This window comes from Grus americana, chromosome 13 (assembly GCF_028858705.1).
Source record: "Grus americana isolate bGruAme1 chromosome 13, bGruAme1.mat, whole genome shotgun sequence".
In the NCBI taxonomy this organism is placed as follows: domain Eukaryota; kingdom Metazoa; phylum Chordata; class Aves; order Gruiformes; family Gruidae; genus Grus; species Grus americana.
This window is the reverse complement of record NC_072864.1, coordinates 15997348-16010894: the sequence shown is the minus strand read 5'-3', so window position 1 is coordinate 16010894 and position 13547 is coordinate 15997348. Positions and strand designations below refer to the sequence as shown.

At 38.5% G+C, this 13547-nt stretch overlaps 1 protein-coding gene across 1 annotated transcript in view; it reads right to left on the bottom strand.

The window, feature by feature from the left end:
- The window catches only part of ADCY7 (adenylate cyclase 7), a 30476-nt gene extending 17423 nt beyond the window's left edge, over positions 1-13053 (bottom strand). The window contains exons 1-7 of the mRNA XM_054840371.1: positions 11967-13053; positions 9539-9687; positions 9119-9230; positions 6262-6389; positions 5861-6019; positions 2272-2404; positions 484-669 (exon numbers count right to left, since the gene is read on the bottom strand). Of these exons, the coding sequence (XP_054696346.1) occupies positions 484-669; positions 2272-2404; positions 5861-6019; positions 6262-6389; positions 9119-9230; positions 9539-9687; positions 11967-12179 (1080 nt within the window). The 5' untranslated portion in view covers positions 12180-13053. The remainder of the gene's footprint in view (positions 1-483; positions 670-2271; positions 2405-5860; positions 6020-6261; positions 6390-9118; positions 9231-9538; positions 9688-11966) is intronic.
- Positions 13054-13547: the final 494 nt, after the last annotated feature.

Here is a 13547-nt window from a genome sequence, read left to right as displayed (position 1 = left end):
TTTCTTAAATTTCAAAATCCTAGAATTCTCAAGAATTCTTAATATTAAAAATTCTTTACTGATAAAATCCTGTTGCAGGCAAAGCATGTGGAGGGACTGTTTATTTTCTATACATTTTAAGTAAATGTTGAGTGCATCTGGAGGCTGGAATAAATTATCTTTTTTCCAAAACCACACATAGCAAACAGGACCCCAAAATGGAAAAATGTCCGGGAAAAAGAAAAAAAAAAAGATAGTTTCAAAGTTTGACTTTGAAGGTTTACTATGAGTATAGCACACTAGAGACTGGCAAAGTATGAATACTGTTAAGTTCTGACAGAAACAGTTGTTGCACAGATACCTTCTTAGTTCTGTGTACACATTTAACACCAAGAGTAACAGCAGAAATTCAGCCACAAAAAACATGTCAGATTTCAAGTTTCACACCACAGAGATGAGGAGCAGTTTGCAATGTAGGATGACAATCATTACTTCAAACCTCACCTTTCTTCGCCTTCCTTGTGAACTTGAAGAGTCACTGCTCACACTTTCCCTGTGGTTGAGGTGGGCAAAGGGCCTGGCTGCTCCCCAGGACTCTAAATAACGTGTCATCCGAACAGATGCTCGCATCTTCAGCCCGTCATTAACTCTTGTTTTAGGGAGATGATTATTTGATACGCATTGTTTGGACTAACAGAAAAAAAACAACGCTCATTTAGAAAACAGAAAATGATATAAATTACAAAGAAATGAAGCTCTGCGTACTTGAGTAGTTTAGGACTACACAATCTAGTCATTCAGTAAGACTTTAAACACATATCAGCAATGCGTCAGCTAACCTTGATTCCTTTATCTGATTTAATTAACGTGAGCTAAAGCAAATCATGACATAATGATTTTGCTTCAGCTGCCTTTACAAGCCTTCGCTTGTAACACTACAAGGTTCAAACTTCCTGGTTTATTTACAATGATGGGAGAGATCACAGGTCCTTATGAACAGATACAATTTCCTTGCAGTCAGCACAACGGCAGGGGAGAAAGATTCCTAACTCCTGAGCTAGGGTGTATCACAACAGTGGTTAGGAGAAGATCCCACAAATTACAGACTCGACATTTGGTTATATCCCTACGTCACAGGTGAAGAGTTAGGCAGTACGTATGGGGTATACAGCAATACCCATGTGGGTCTAAAAGGAAGCTAAAACTACAGAATGAATCAATACATGAATGACTGGTTATTCTTTAATGTTTCACAGGTATCTTGAAGTGAGCAGGGACCATTTTAATAGAATAGAGGGACTGTTTATCAGGGAGTGTAGTGACAGGACAAGGGGTAACGGGTTTAAGCTGAAGGAGGGTCGATTTAGATGAGATGTTAGAAAGAAATTCTTTACTGTGAGAGTGGTGAGGCACTGGAACAGGTTGCCCAGAGAGGCTGTGGATGCCCCATCTCTGGAAGTGTTTAAGGCCAGGTTGGATGGGGCTTTAGGCAACATGGTCTAGTGGAGGGTGTCCCTGCCCACAGCAGGGGAGTTGGAACTAGATGATCTTTAAAGGTCCCTTCCCACCCAAACCATTCTATGATTCTATGACTTAGATCCTCATTCTGAGAACGTGTGCTGCGTACATGGAGGGGGGTTGCAGTGCTGTGTACATGAAACATGCAACAAAGATAAAGTTCAGTTCTTGCTAATTAGAAGCGGCTCTATACTGTTCCTTCCTTCCTGTAAAGATCTTGAAAGAAGTTTGTCATTTTCATTCTTTTTTCTTTTGAAGTATTTTACTCATCAACCACAAGCTGATTCAAAAAAACAATACTCCAGGTGCTTGCAGTTACCAGGGTCTAAAGGGGCAACCGACAGTTGCTAACTTTACACCTTGAAAACAAGGCAAATCTCACATCCAAGGTAGTGAGGGAGATGTCAGAAGCTATTTTACAGGGAATATTTTATCTGAAAGTGGCTACACAGTACAGCTATTCTTTCATGACTTCATCCCGCCTTTTGACTTGGATTTGAGAGACACAATTAGATAGTCAAATATGTATTTTTACTCTATATGGACCACGTAAGAGGTTTCAGCATAACACTTCTTACCTTCAAGCTAACAGACACGTCATAAAACAGTAGGATGTGCTTTCAGATCTTAAGTCCCAAATCCAAGCTACTCAGATGATTCATACCATGCTTTAATTCTGTTCCTGAATTAAAAGGTGTATGGACCACAGACACCTCTGTACGTAAAACGTATGTATATATTTGAATAAATATACCTTTAAAAACATACACATACCCTTGGATCAACCACCAAGTAGGTTTTGATATTCATAGATTCAAGGTAAGGATCCCTCAAGTGTCCATTCCCTTCTTCTACTTCATACGCTTTGCCTAGGTGATTTAATGTTGCTTCAGTGATGTGTACACGGCTGAGAAGGGGAGAAAGAACAAGAAACCCAAACACTTACAGAAAGGTCACATTAAGCATTTCATTTACATTTCAATGGCCACTGCTGACATTTCTGCTATTCAGCCATCTTGTGCTTTGGCAGCCAACTGCAAATCCTCCAGTACTTAAAACCATATTTGTAATCCTTCACTGCAGTTCTTCATCCTTCATAGCAAGTATGCTAAAAAACACTTCCCAGAATGAGATAATATCGGCATAAAATTAAATTGAAATAAGCAGATACATATAAGAAACAAGAAGCAATGTGATCAAAGGAGATCTGATGACTGACAAGACAGACTCACAGGCAGGTTGTTTCAGATGGCAGGAGCAGCAGGGAAAGCTCACATACAAAACACAAGCGAGGACTGTCTCATGCTAGAAAGGCATGAGGAGGGGAGGAGATAGTTACAATGTCTAGAAAAAAAAGCTGGAAAAGGTTTTTGCCAAGTAGGAGGACAATTCCGAAAGTCTTTTTTCTGACTGAAACAATCAGAGCAGAGCATAACACAGCAACACATTTCTAAGGGGAGCAGCTAGTATTTTTCTGTACCCATTCACCCTTTCCTGTGAACATTTAGTTCAATATCCCAAATCACATATTTCCATATAAATTACAAGTAATATCTTTCTATAGAATTTCTCAACAAGCGACTTGAGTGTGTTCACAATATAGCATTCCCCCCTCCTTGTATTCTGTTTTCTCACTGTTCATCTTCCCACAGCTTTTCTCACTTTCCTTTGGCACGGAGGGGTTAAACACTGCGCTGTCCTACAACCCGTCAGCAAAGCTGGAATAGAACATTTCCAAATGGAAGCTGACAGTGTGCAGCACTCCTGCCTAACTACAGGGAGTAAGGAGATCACTGTCCCATCCACCTCTGCTTCCTTATGCTGCATGTAGGTTTGCCCAAAGATAACTTAAGCCAACACCTGGAGACCACTGCTTTCCCACAAGGAAGAACAAAAAATTCCTCAATCTTTTTGGAGCCACAAGGTAAGAGTTTTGGAACATAGAGGGTGCATGTTTTTATTTGTTTACTGGTAATTGTCTCAAAAGACTGGTTTTTTTCCAATTGCTACCTTGATTATGCAGTTTTGCAATCGAGGCAAACCTTCAGATCTGAAATTTTAAAGCTTGCTCTAAAGCATAATTTTCTTCCATAGGGACTGAGGCATACTGGGTGACGTCTGCATTAACTGAGCCTTAAAAACAGTCATGGACTGCAGCAAGTTTTCTGTGGTTTTCCACTTATCTCAAAAGACAGCACATTTGTTCACTATCCACCATTTTCCATTTTACCATGCTTCCACCCCTCTTTCCCAAATCACACACTGCCATAAGTACATTTCAGATCTCACTACAAACTTCTTTCCGTTTAAATTACTATGCGGATGATTTCTCAGCAGTTGCTAATGCTCACTGGATTCCAGGATCAGCACATAACCAAAAGCTGCTACCGCTAAAGCTGCCTCTCCAAGGCAAGCTGTAACACGCACTATTGCACTTACCATGCTAGTACAGAATACCTAACGTACTGCACTCAATTTCCTATGCTAACAGGCCTGAGAATAACATATTCACATCTTTCTGGCATATACCTATTAGACACAATTGGTCATAAATGCGTTTTTAATTTTGGTTTTATGCTAGTCCTTTCTGCTTTACTAGTGTATTACATTGTTATGAAGGCAAATATTTTTTTAAAATCAGAAAGAAGATGAACAAGGATACTCTGTCAATGGAAATAAAATATTTATAAAGCTAGAAGTTTTCCTGCATCCTTTCAGAAGTCTTTAGAATTTCTTCATTTACCGAAACCCAAAATATACATACTTCCTATTTGAAATAAAAACTTCAACCTGCTCCTAATGACAAAACTTCTGCTTCCAAAGGAAGCTAACATTGGAATGGAGAATCCCAGACACATCATTTTCCTCAGAGCAGGAAACTAACATAGTATTTGCATAGCAAATAGAAATCCTCCCTCCCTGTGAGGAGCGAGTGCTGGTCATGTATAGATATAGGAAGTATTAAGTGTAATGCTTCAGAATCAGCATGCCAACCTAAACCAGCTTTATTCTTTAACAAATTATCAAACACAAGCACAAAAGAATATAATGGAATAATCAAAGTTTTCAAGATTAGGCAATGGTCCTAAACATGACTAAGAAAAGTATGTTTTCATGCCATATTCAGAATCACATTGTTTGCTTTACCAACAAAAGAAACTTTATAACTCTGTATGCTTGTTTAATCATGCTGAGTCAACACATTAATACACTCAACCTGGATGGGATTGCAACTGTTAACCAAGGTCCAGTTAGTTTTCTTGCTGTTTCAATCACCAATGCAAGGAAATAATTTGATATTCATATTCCCTTATCACTTTGCAGAAATTAATTTTTAAGTTACAAGCCTATACCTGAAAGCTGTCTGAGGCATAGAAACAGTAAGAAACCCTATAATGTCACTGGTTAGAATCACTTTCCAAGAGAAACCAATACTTTAATGCTTAAACATATACCCACATGAATGTCATTAAATTAGTAAGTACTAATTTGCACGGATTACAAAATCATGGTCTCATTTGAGGATGGAAAAAGGAAAACTTTTAATATGGTGCAGAATACCAAAAAAAAAATTTCTTAGCTGAATTCTAATGTCCAAGTGCAACTTAGAAAAAAGGTATACTTTCCTAAATGAGGACAATACAAAATGCTAGTGCTTTTAAAAAACATTTGTCCTTTTCAATGAGTATCTTCGAAAAGGCAGCACGAATATCAACCTCAGACCCAACCCTCTGCACTGCTGAGCAAGCACATGGCAAGTTACATTATTGCTTTGCCTCAGCTCTTCCACACAGGACTACTCACTTTCCCCTCCCATTCTGCCCGTGAAAATACTACACAGACAGAATATGCAGCAACCAACAGCTCCGAACTTTACTTGCTGCATTTTAATTTCTGAGGTGTGTTTGCTTGAGGGATGGTGGTGGTGAATATAGAGCTAGTATACATCAAGTAGGGCTGATCGACACATTAACAGAAACACTAGGTAAATACGCAGCTTTGCCTTGTTGACCTAAGTAGCGTATCTATTTTTTAGCTAAACTTACAAATATAGTATTACCCCCATGCACAACATGAATTAACTAAGTCAACATAATGCACTGCTGAAGACACACAAGTTTCTCCAACGAAGGGAAGGTCAAGCAGCAGTCACTTGCCTAAGAACAGAAGTTTATATTTCACTGAAAACAGAATCAGAAAATATTAACATTTTACAGCTCTGGTAAGTACACAATTGTCCTGTTTTCATCATCCCATTATGAGGATTTGTGTCACAGCGCAGTTACAAATTCCAGGCTCATAAACCAGGATTACTAAAACCATGATACCACAGCAAATCAGCACCAACAGGGAAGATCCTCACCCAGGTACACCTGCAGACTCCATGCGGTTCGCTAAGGACACGTCATGCGACCAGACGTCGTACTGCCACTTGCGGAGGCCGATCACACCGCACAGCACATTCCCAGAATGAATACCAACCCTCATGTTGATATCCACTCCTGTAGCTTCTCTCACCTGCCTATGGAGGGAGGAGGGTATTAGACCATAAGTTACACTTCTGATTTTCTCTCCTCCTGGAGATCTGTTAAGGTTTAGTCTCATTATACACTTAGTGCAAAAACAGAGACTCATGACCACATGCGTAGCTATCCAGCTACAGCTAATAAATACACTTTGAATGTTGACAAGAGAACTAAGAATGACTTTATTCAATATCTTCACAGCCTCAACACATTAAAAAGTCTTCTGTGCTATACTTACTTTATTGCTTCACACATGTCGAGTCCCATTTTAACACAGTTCCTGGCATGAACTGGTAAGGACACAGGTAAGCCCGAGACACAGTAGTAACAGTCACCCAGGATTTTTATTCTCATGCACTCATTCTCCTGTGAAATTACAACAAAAGTATTTAACAGGAAAAAATGAACTGCAAGTAGGCTAATGACACTAAAACTAGGACTTGTCTACATCATTTTGAGAAAAATCAGGCTTCATTCAGTCCTTGTAGAAGCGAAGCTTACTTTTCTCTTCCCACATCCAAATGTCTGGACATTGCACACTGGAGGGTAACAGAAATGACCACTTCGAGCATTTCTGAAATAAAATGATCTTACTAGTTCCTGACTTTATTCTTGGAACTGTTTGTAATTGAGAAACTATAAATAAAAGTAAAACTGTCACAGAATTTACCATCTAAAGGATGAAATCTACTTATCTATCTTTTAATCTTCGTCTTTATTAACACCTGAATTATAGGCAGTTTGTTCACCTTTTCCTCAATTTTTGCACAGCAGCCTCATGAATAACATTGTGCAGCGTCATAAAACCTGCATGGAATTTTGGGAGAAGTTAGGAATTAAGATGCCCAATCTGATAGCTTTGCAGAAGCAAATTTTTGTTTGTTTCAAATATGACTGAAAAGGAAGCCGGGACACACTCCAGTTTGCTATTGCTAATAAAAACAAACATGCAGTACTATCTGGCAGCAGCAAACTTTTTCCTAACTGTGCGACAGAGGAAACTGCTGCCCATTACTGGCTGGAGAGAGGAAAGGGAAAGAGCAAAGAGCTCCTCATACTGTCTTTTGTTAGAACATTACTGAAGAATTTTAACTACAAAGCAAGCAAGCCAGGGCTAATTCTGCGAGGCTGTAAAGTGTCTGACTGATGAGCAGAAATGGCCGAATTTGGGCCAGCTGACACCTGCTGCTGCCCAACCTTCCTTTCTGTGGGAACAGCCCAGCAATTCTTCAATCAGCTCCAAAATCAGCCCAAACTAGTGGCAATTTACCAAACTAAGCTGTTCTCCCTCATCAGTCAAAGCGCCTTAAGAGAACACCCATCATTCTCCATCTTAAGCCATGCAGTAGGTTCTGAGCATTGTAGCAAGCGGCAAGTTTAGATAACCCTGTCCTTCAGTTTCAGGAGATCAGCAGGGGAACCTAGCCCTAAATTAGAGCTGTTAGACTTCAGTATCCAGCTCAGCGTCCAGGTTAGACATTGACGTTTATTGGGTAAATTGGAGCCTACAACCTTTCTACATTATGGAAAAGATCACCGAGTATACTGTCCAGCAGAACAAAAATAGCACAAAAAGCAGGAATCTCTTCTTATGGTTCAAAGTTGCAAAAGACCTTGACTCTCTAAATCCAGACATTTTTTAAACAGTGCAATTTGCAGACAGGAGTGATAAATTAAAGCATATCACTGAAAATCTGGAATCTTTTCTATTTTTGTATCTGAGGAACAGTTGCAAAAAAATGACCAAATGTCTTCAACCTCAGCTTCTACTGTGGCATAAAAAGCTTGGGTGAATTAAGACGACATAATTTGTTCTGTGTGTTCTTAATAGCTGCTTTGCAACAATACGACGACTCTCTTACTTGCCAGTACTTGAAGTCTTAACAGCAACTGAATTCATATAAATACAAAGATTAGCAATGTCATTTAGTCAAAAAGGTTAGCTAGGATTTTAGCCAGATTTTAATCAGTGATATATTTATGAATTTCTTCAATGACATCCACAAAGGTTTAATTAAAGCAATTTCACTCCTCTGCTATTATTAATAATTTTAGTTTTCCCACTTTTTCTGAAGAATTTTTAAAATTTCACAAAATCAAGATTTTTCCACGTCCATTAATATCCTAATTTGCATTCAGTATATCCAAATATAGTCAATTATGAAATCAAATCAACATCTTTAAACCATGGGAAGTTTTGATAGGTAGCCACTAATCTTGACTTAGGCTTTACCAAAACGATAAATTTCTAGAACCAGAATTTGGGTTGGTATTTGGGGTTTTTTGATGTCACATAAGATTCAACAAGATGCAGCATTTATTTTCCTAAAGCCATATTTGCTTCTTAATATTAAGAGAAAAATCAGTGGATATGACAGAACATATATCCAAGATTAGAGTCGATTTTAGAGGATAACAGAAATCATCACACAGAATCAATCCTGCAAATATGCATATGATACAGTCCCTGTAATCTGAGAACTCAAAAACCGAGTTTGTGATTACAGTTACAAAGAAATTAACTTCAAGCAGCACTTGGAAGTGGTAAAAACTACTACCAACCTAAAGGGTCAGTAGTGAGGGTGCGTCTTAATAGGGACCATTTTTATCTACTTCCCAGTCTTACACTTTTGTGTAACTGTCCATTACTAATTATTACTCCTGAGCTAAAGAACTCCTTGGTCTGATGCAATATGACTGAATTTATGAATTTAAATGTGTGCCTGAGATTTCTCCATTTGTAAAGCCAACAATCCTTCTAACTGAACACAGCAAAGCTCCTCAATAGAGCTCATATACAGTACTTCCTTACAGCCCTTTTACAATCACTTATTGCCATCAGACAATTCCCTGAACAATACAGATAAACCTCCAGACTCAAGAATTGGAATTACAGTAACAACTTGCTAAATTTCCCATTTTTGTTTTAAATTTTGTTTTAATGTGATTTTGCTCGTTAGCTTTCAAGCCAAAGCAGTATTCCCTTCCTGACTTCAGAAGCGCTAACACCAACTGCCTTCTGTCTTGCAGAGAAGACTTCTTGTTTTTCCAGTGGTGGCCTTTATCCCTACTGCACAACAAACTCCAAGACTTACCTTTGCAATTTGATCAAACTTTCCAAAGAGTTCATTCAGCATCACTACTAGTTCCTTAGGAGAGCAGTCGCTGGCAAGGCGAGTAAATCCTACAATGTCTGCATAAAGAATGCTAGAGAACAAAAGGAAAAACCAACATAACTGAAATATGAAGATATGTCTATTCAGCTTAAATATTAAAATGCATTTAATCTAAAGTATCTCTCTCTTTGGAAAACAACTCCAGAAAAAAAGGGTTCAAGTATCTCAATTGATTTAGAAGGCAGCATATCAGTTCACAACACATTACCTTCCCACGACAGAAAAGAAGCTCGCTTCAGCCTGAAAGTCTACCTCCAAATTTTAATTTCACTGGACCATATACACTGTTAAGAATCAGCAGCTTAAATTAATACAATTACTTCTACAATTTCCACTTACCTAACATTCTGGTGCCTTTTTACATATAGACTGTGGAAGTTGTTGTCATGCATTTGCCTGTTATCATTAGTTTCCTTTAGTCGCTCTATGATTGCTAGCTTCATTTCCATAGAGATATGAGCTGGCAGTATGGATAAAAGCAAATTTTCCTAAAAGGAGAGTGGGGAAAAAAAAAAAAAGAATTAATGATGCAAAATTCTTAACACAGTAAATTTGAAACTGCAGGATTTTAGTGACTGCAAGAAGGAATTTAAAAAAAAAAGTCTTTATTCGAATAGCTTTTGAGTAATGCACATCAGGCTTTCCAGAAAAGACTTTTACGTTTCTGTTCTCAAAATCACCAATTTTACAGTTAAGACAGGGTGTTGCATATTTTTCCTTTTGTTCCTTGTGACCCAGATGTGACATTTCTCTGTAACCAAGAAACACACAAAAATTCAGTATTCAGTACTGCAACTTCTGGATAAATTAAAACTTATTTTGTCCACCAATCTCAGTGTTATGTTAGCATCATCTGATAGATCTCCTGGTAAAAGCTTACATTCTATAACAATCAATCTATGCAGTATTAAGAACCCTTGTGAATTCTCAAACGCTGGAAAAGCAGCAACAGATACAACAGTGTTGACAACATGCTGCTTTAGCTGAAATGAACCAGGCTAATGCCACTGAAATAAAGTCTTTTGAACTGAGTGAGAATACAGACTCTTCAAAAACCACTTATGTTGTTTGACTATTCACTGCACTGTTTTACACTGGCTTTGACTTAAAAGCACGTTCTTCAAAGAAGACCCTGCTAAGTCACAGGGCAGAAGAGGAAGACAAAAAAAGAGCACTTTTAAACCAGGAAGGGTTCTACCACCCCAGAGACAGAGTCACCACAGAAGAGGAAATGTTGTGTCGAGCAGCTTGTATCTGGAACTTTTTCAGATGACATAGCCGACAAGGTCAACACATTGTGTAACTGAGTAAAATGCTGTCCCTTTTGACCAAATCTTTGTCCCTTTTTCCTGATGCAGCAGTATACAGATGGCAGTAAGCTGCCAGGGTTACTTAACCAGTGCCTGCCATCAAAAAGAAATGCCTTGGGATGCAAGTGGGAAGAGAGAATCCTTGAGCATCAAGTACTGGACTACAGCAGGCCTAGACAGCAGTTTAGTTTGAGACTGTCACCAGAAACAGAAATACCTCCTTCCTCTCCTCTAGCATTTTCATAGTAGGAAAGCCAACCTTGGGGAACAATTTAAACTGACCGCAGAGCCCCAGTGAATGTAACAGGGCCATCTGAGGCTGACATATTACACAGTTTTCAAGGAAGTGATGATGAGCCCTGAAATGCATTTCTCATTTTCACGGGTAAAAATGGATGGCAAAAGAGAGACTCAAAATTGTGTGACAAATTACACCACAGATGAAAAGGAAACTGTCTATAGACTTAAGCATATCTACACTTCAAACAAGCAACCACTGAAAAAAAAAAGAAGGAAAAAAACCCTAAACCACCATGCAAGTTACTACATCGCCCAAAGAATGGGAGCACACTGCCTATGCTTCCCCAGCTGCTGTGTGGGGAAATTCTGCCAGGACTTTCAGGCAGATTTGTCATCTCATCTCACAAGATTAGTATCAGAGAATACATTGCACTAGCAGTGTGGCATTTGCTTCTTTTCGATTTGATCAAGTCAGTCACTTTTCAGCCCCTTCTTTTTATCTAGTAACTTGTGGGCAGAGAACTCAGTACACATCAGCCTTGTGGAGCTGCTGGTGTTAATCCTACTTATACCAGGATAAAAGAGGAAAGGTGCCCTAGTTTCGGCTTTGATACTTCTTTACAATCCTTCCTCAGTAATAAATACATGTTCCTTGCTTATTCTTTAAATACCACTGAAGTTAACAGAAGTAAATGATGTCATACTCAAATACTGTAATCTATTATGATTTTTTTTTCTCCCTCAGGCTCCAATTTTCTCCTTCTAGCAAAAGAAAAATAGTTTGAGACACAAGAAAACACAAGAACAAATAATACTTCAGAATTCAAAACAAAAAAAATGCAATGAAGGGAAGCAAGAAACTAACTGTCGAAATTACCTTACAAGTATTTTTCAGGGCATTAAGGGCATGTTCTTTTAAGTTACCTGGGGCCAGTCCCAGTAACATTTTATACTAGGAAAAAAGTAACTAAAATAACTGGCAATTACATTCCTGTTACAAATACTGTGATTTTCATATAGACAAGCCATAGAGAACAGCTTCCTCCCTTTAACTTCCTTCTTTTGTTACAAGTTGCACGGCTTTTATTTTTTACCCTAGGTGGGTATCAGAAAGATTGAACCAAGCCTTTCAACATGCATTAGTCACCAACCTTATAAAATGATACAGACTTTAGAAATGAAAACAAGCAATTCGTAACATGAATTAGTTCACTCACTTGTTGCCTCTTTTCGATCTTCAATTTCATTCGGACCTGAATGCACTTTAACGTGTATCTATACAAATCCCACGAAGCAACCTGCATTTGGCGTTTGTGAAATGCACCCATCAGGTTACCACAAAGAAAAATGACAGCATTGGCAAGCAGCTGCACAAGAAGAAAAATATTTACGTGCTGCAGAACAGTCATTGATACTTCACCAATACACATACTAGTCCCTTAAAAACAATCAATCCCGGGCCACGTTCAACTTTTTCCCTTACCCTGTCACACACCAAATCATAGTGTTTCAATTAGCCAGGATATACGTGGGAAACAGAAGCTAACTTTCCAAGTCATGGGCATTCCTGTGTGAACACACAGTAGTATAATGAAGCAGAAGATTCTGCTGTACCATTTAACATTTATTTGCAGGCACCAGTGTTTGATTTAGGGAGAAACCAGTCTACAAACTCATACATCAGCATGCTGTGTGAAGTCTGACACACATGTGCATCAAAAGAGCTGGGGTGCTCCTTTGAACACACCCTATTAGTAAGTGCTGGGAACCCTGAAAGCACCCAGTAGCACTCCCAGGCCCTGCTGACTCCTCGGGGCAGTGATGGCCCTTTTGATCCACCCTGTAGGCAGCGCCAGATGAAGTTAGACCCAGCATAGATTGGAAGAATGATTGTGACAAAGTTTGTCATATTTTGAGTAATTTAATGAAAAAATTAAAATAATAATTCTGCTTCTTCCACTTAGGTCAGAAAACCAAAATGCATTATAGACAAAAAGAATTGCAACTTTATGAAAAGCATGCAGAACGCATTGGGCCCAAGCTCCAAATCCATGAATTTGGAACATCTGTGTGGACGTTGGGAACTTAAACAGGACAGTTATGCCACTATCAAATCGTAATACAACTAGAATATTTAATTACTTAACCAAGTAGTATTTCCTTACCTGTAACAGAATGGATACCTTATTTTGCTGAGAAGTCAGGCTTACCACAATGCTTAGAACAATAATATGGGAGAGAGCAGAAAGAACACTAATTATGACAGCACCTCTCATCCCAAAAGGCAGCATGGTATAAACTGTGAAGATTATGAATAGAAAGAATGGCACCTTTGGAAAGAGAGAGAAAAAGAAAGAAAGAAAGTCACATACACATGTTATTAGGTGCCTGCCAAAAATCACTACAGAACAAGGAGGAAAGTAGCAGGATTCTTGATCATTTTCAGGCTGAACAATTAAATATTGATGTTTCAAAAGCACAATTTAAAACATAAGGACAGTGGTAGTCCTAAAAGCTTTGAGGGAATTAGCAGCTGTAGATTCATAGATAAGACAGTTTAACACAACATATCACCTCTAAGGTTTTTTGTCCTTATTTTAACCATTACAGCTGAACACGTACTTTGTACATCATGTATCAGGAACAGTGTGTTGCAAGGATAGCAATATTGAATAGAATCAGATTTCTCACCTTCTCCAAGTTATTATTCTAATTTTGACATCACCTGATCACATGTGTGTTTACTCCATATTTGATAAAACCAAAAAATCCCACCAATACTTCCTGGTGCTGACACA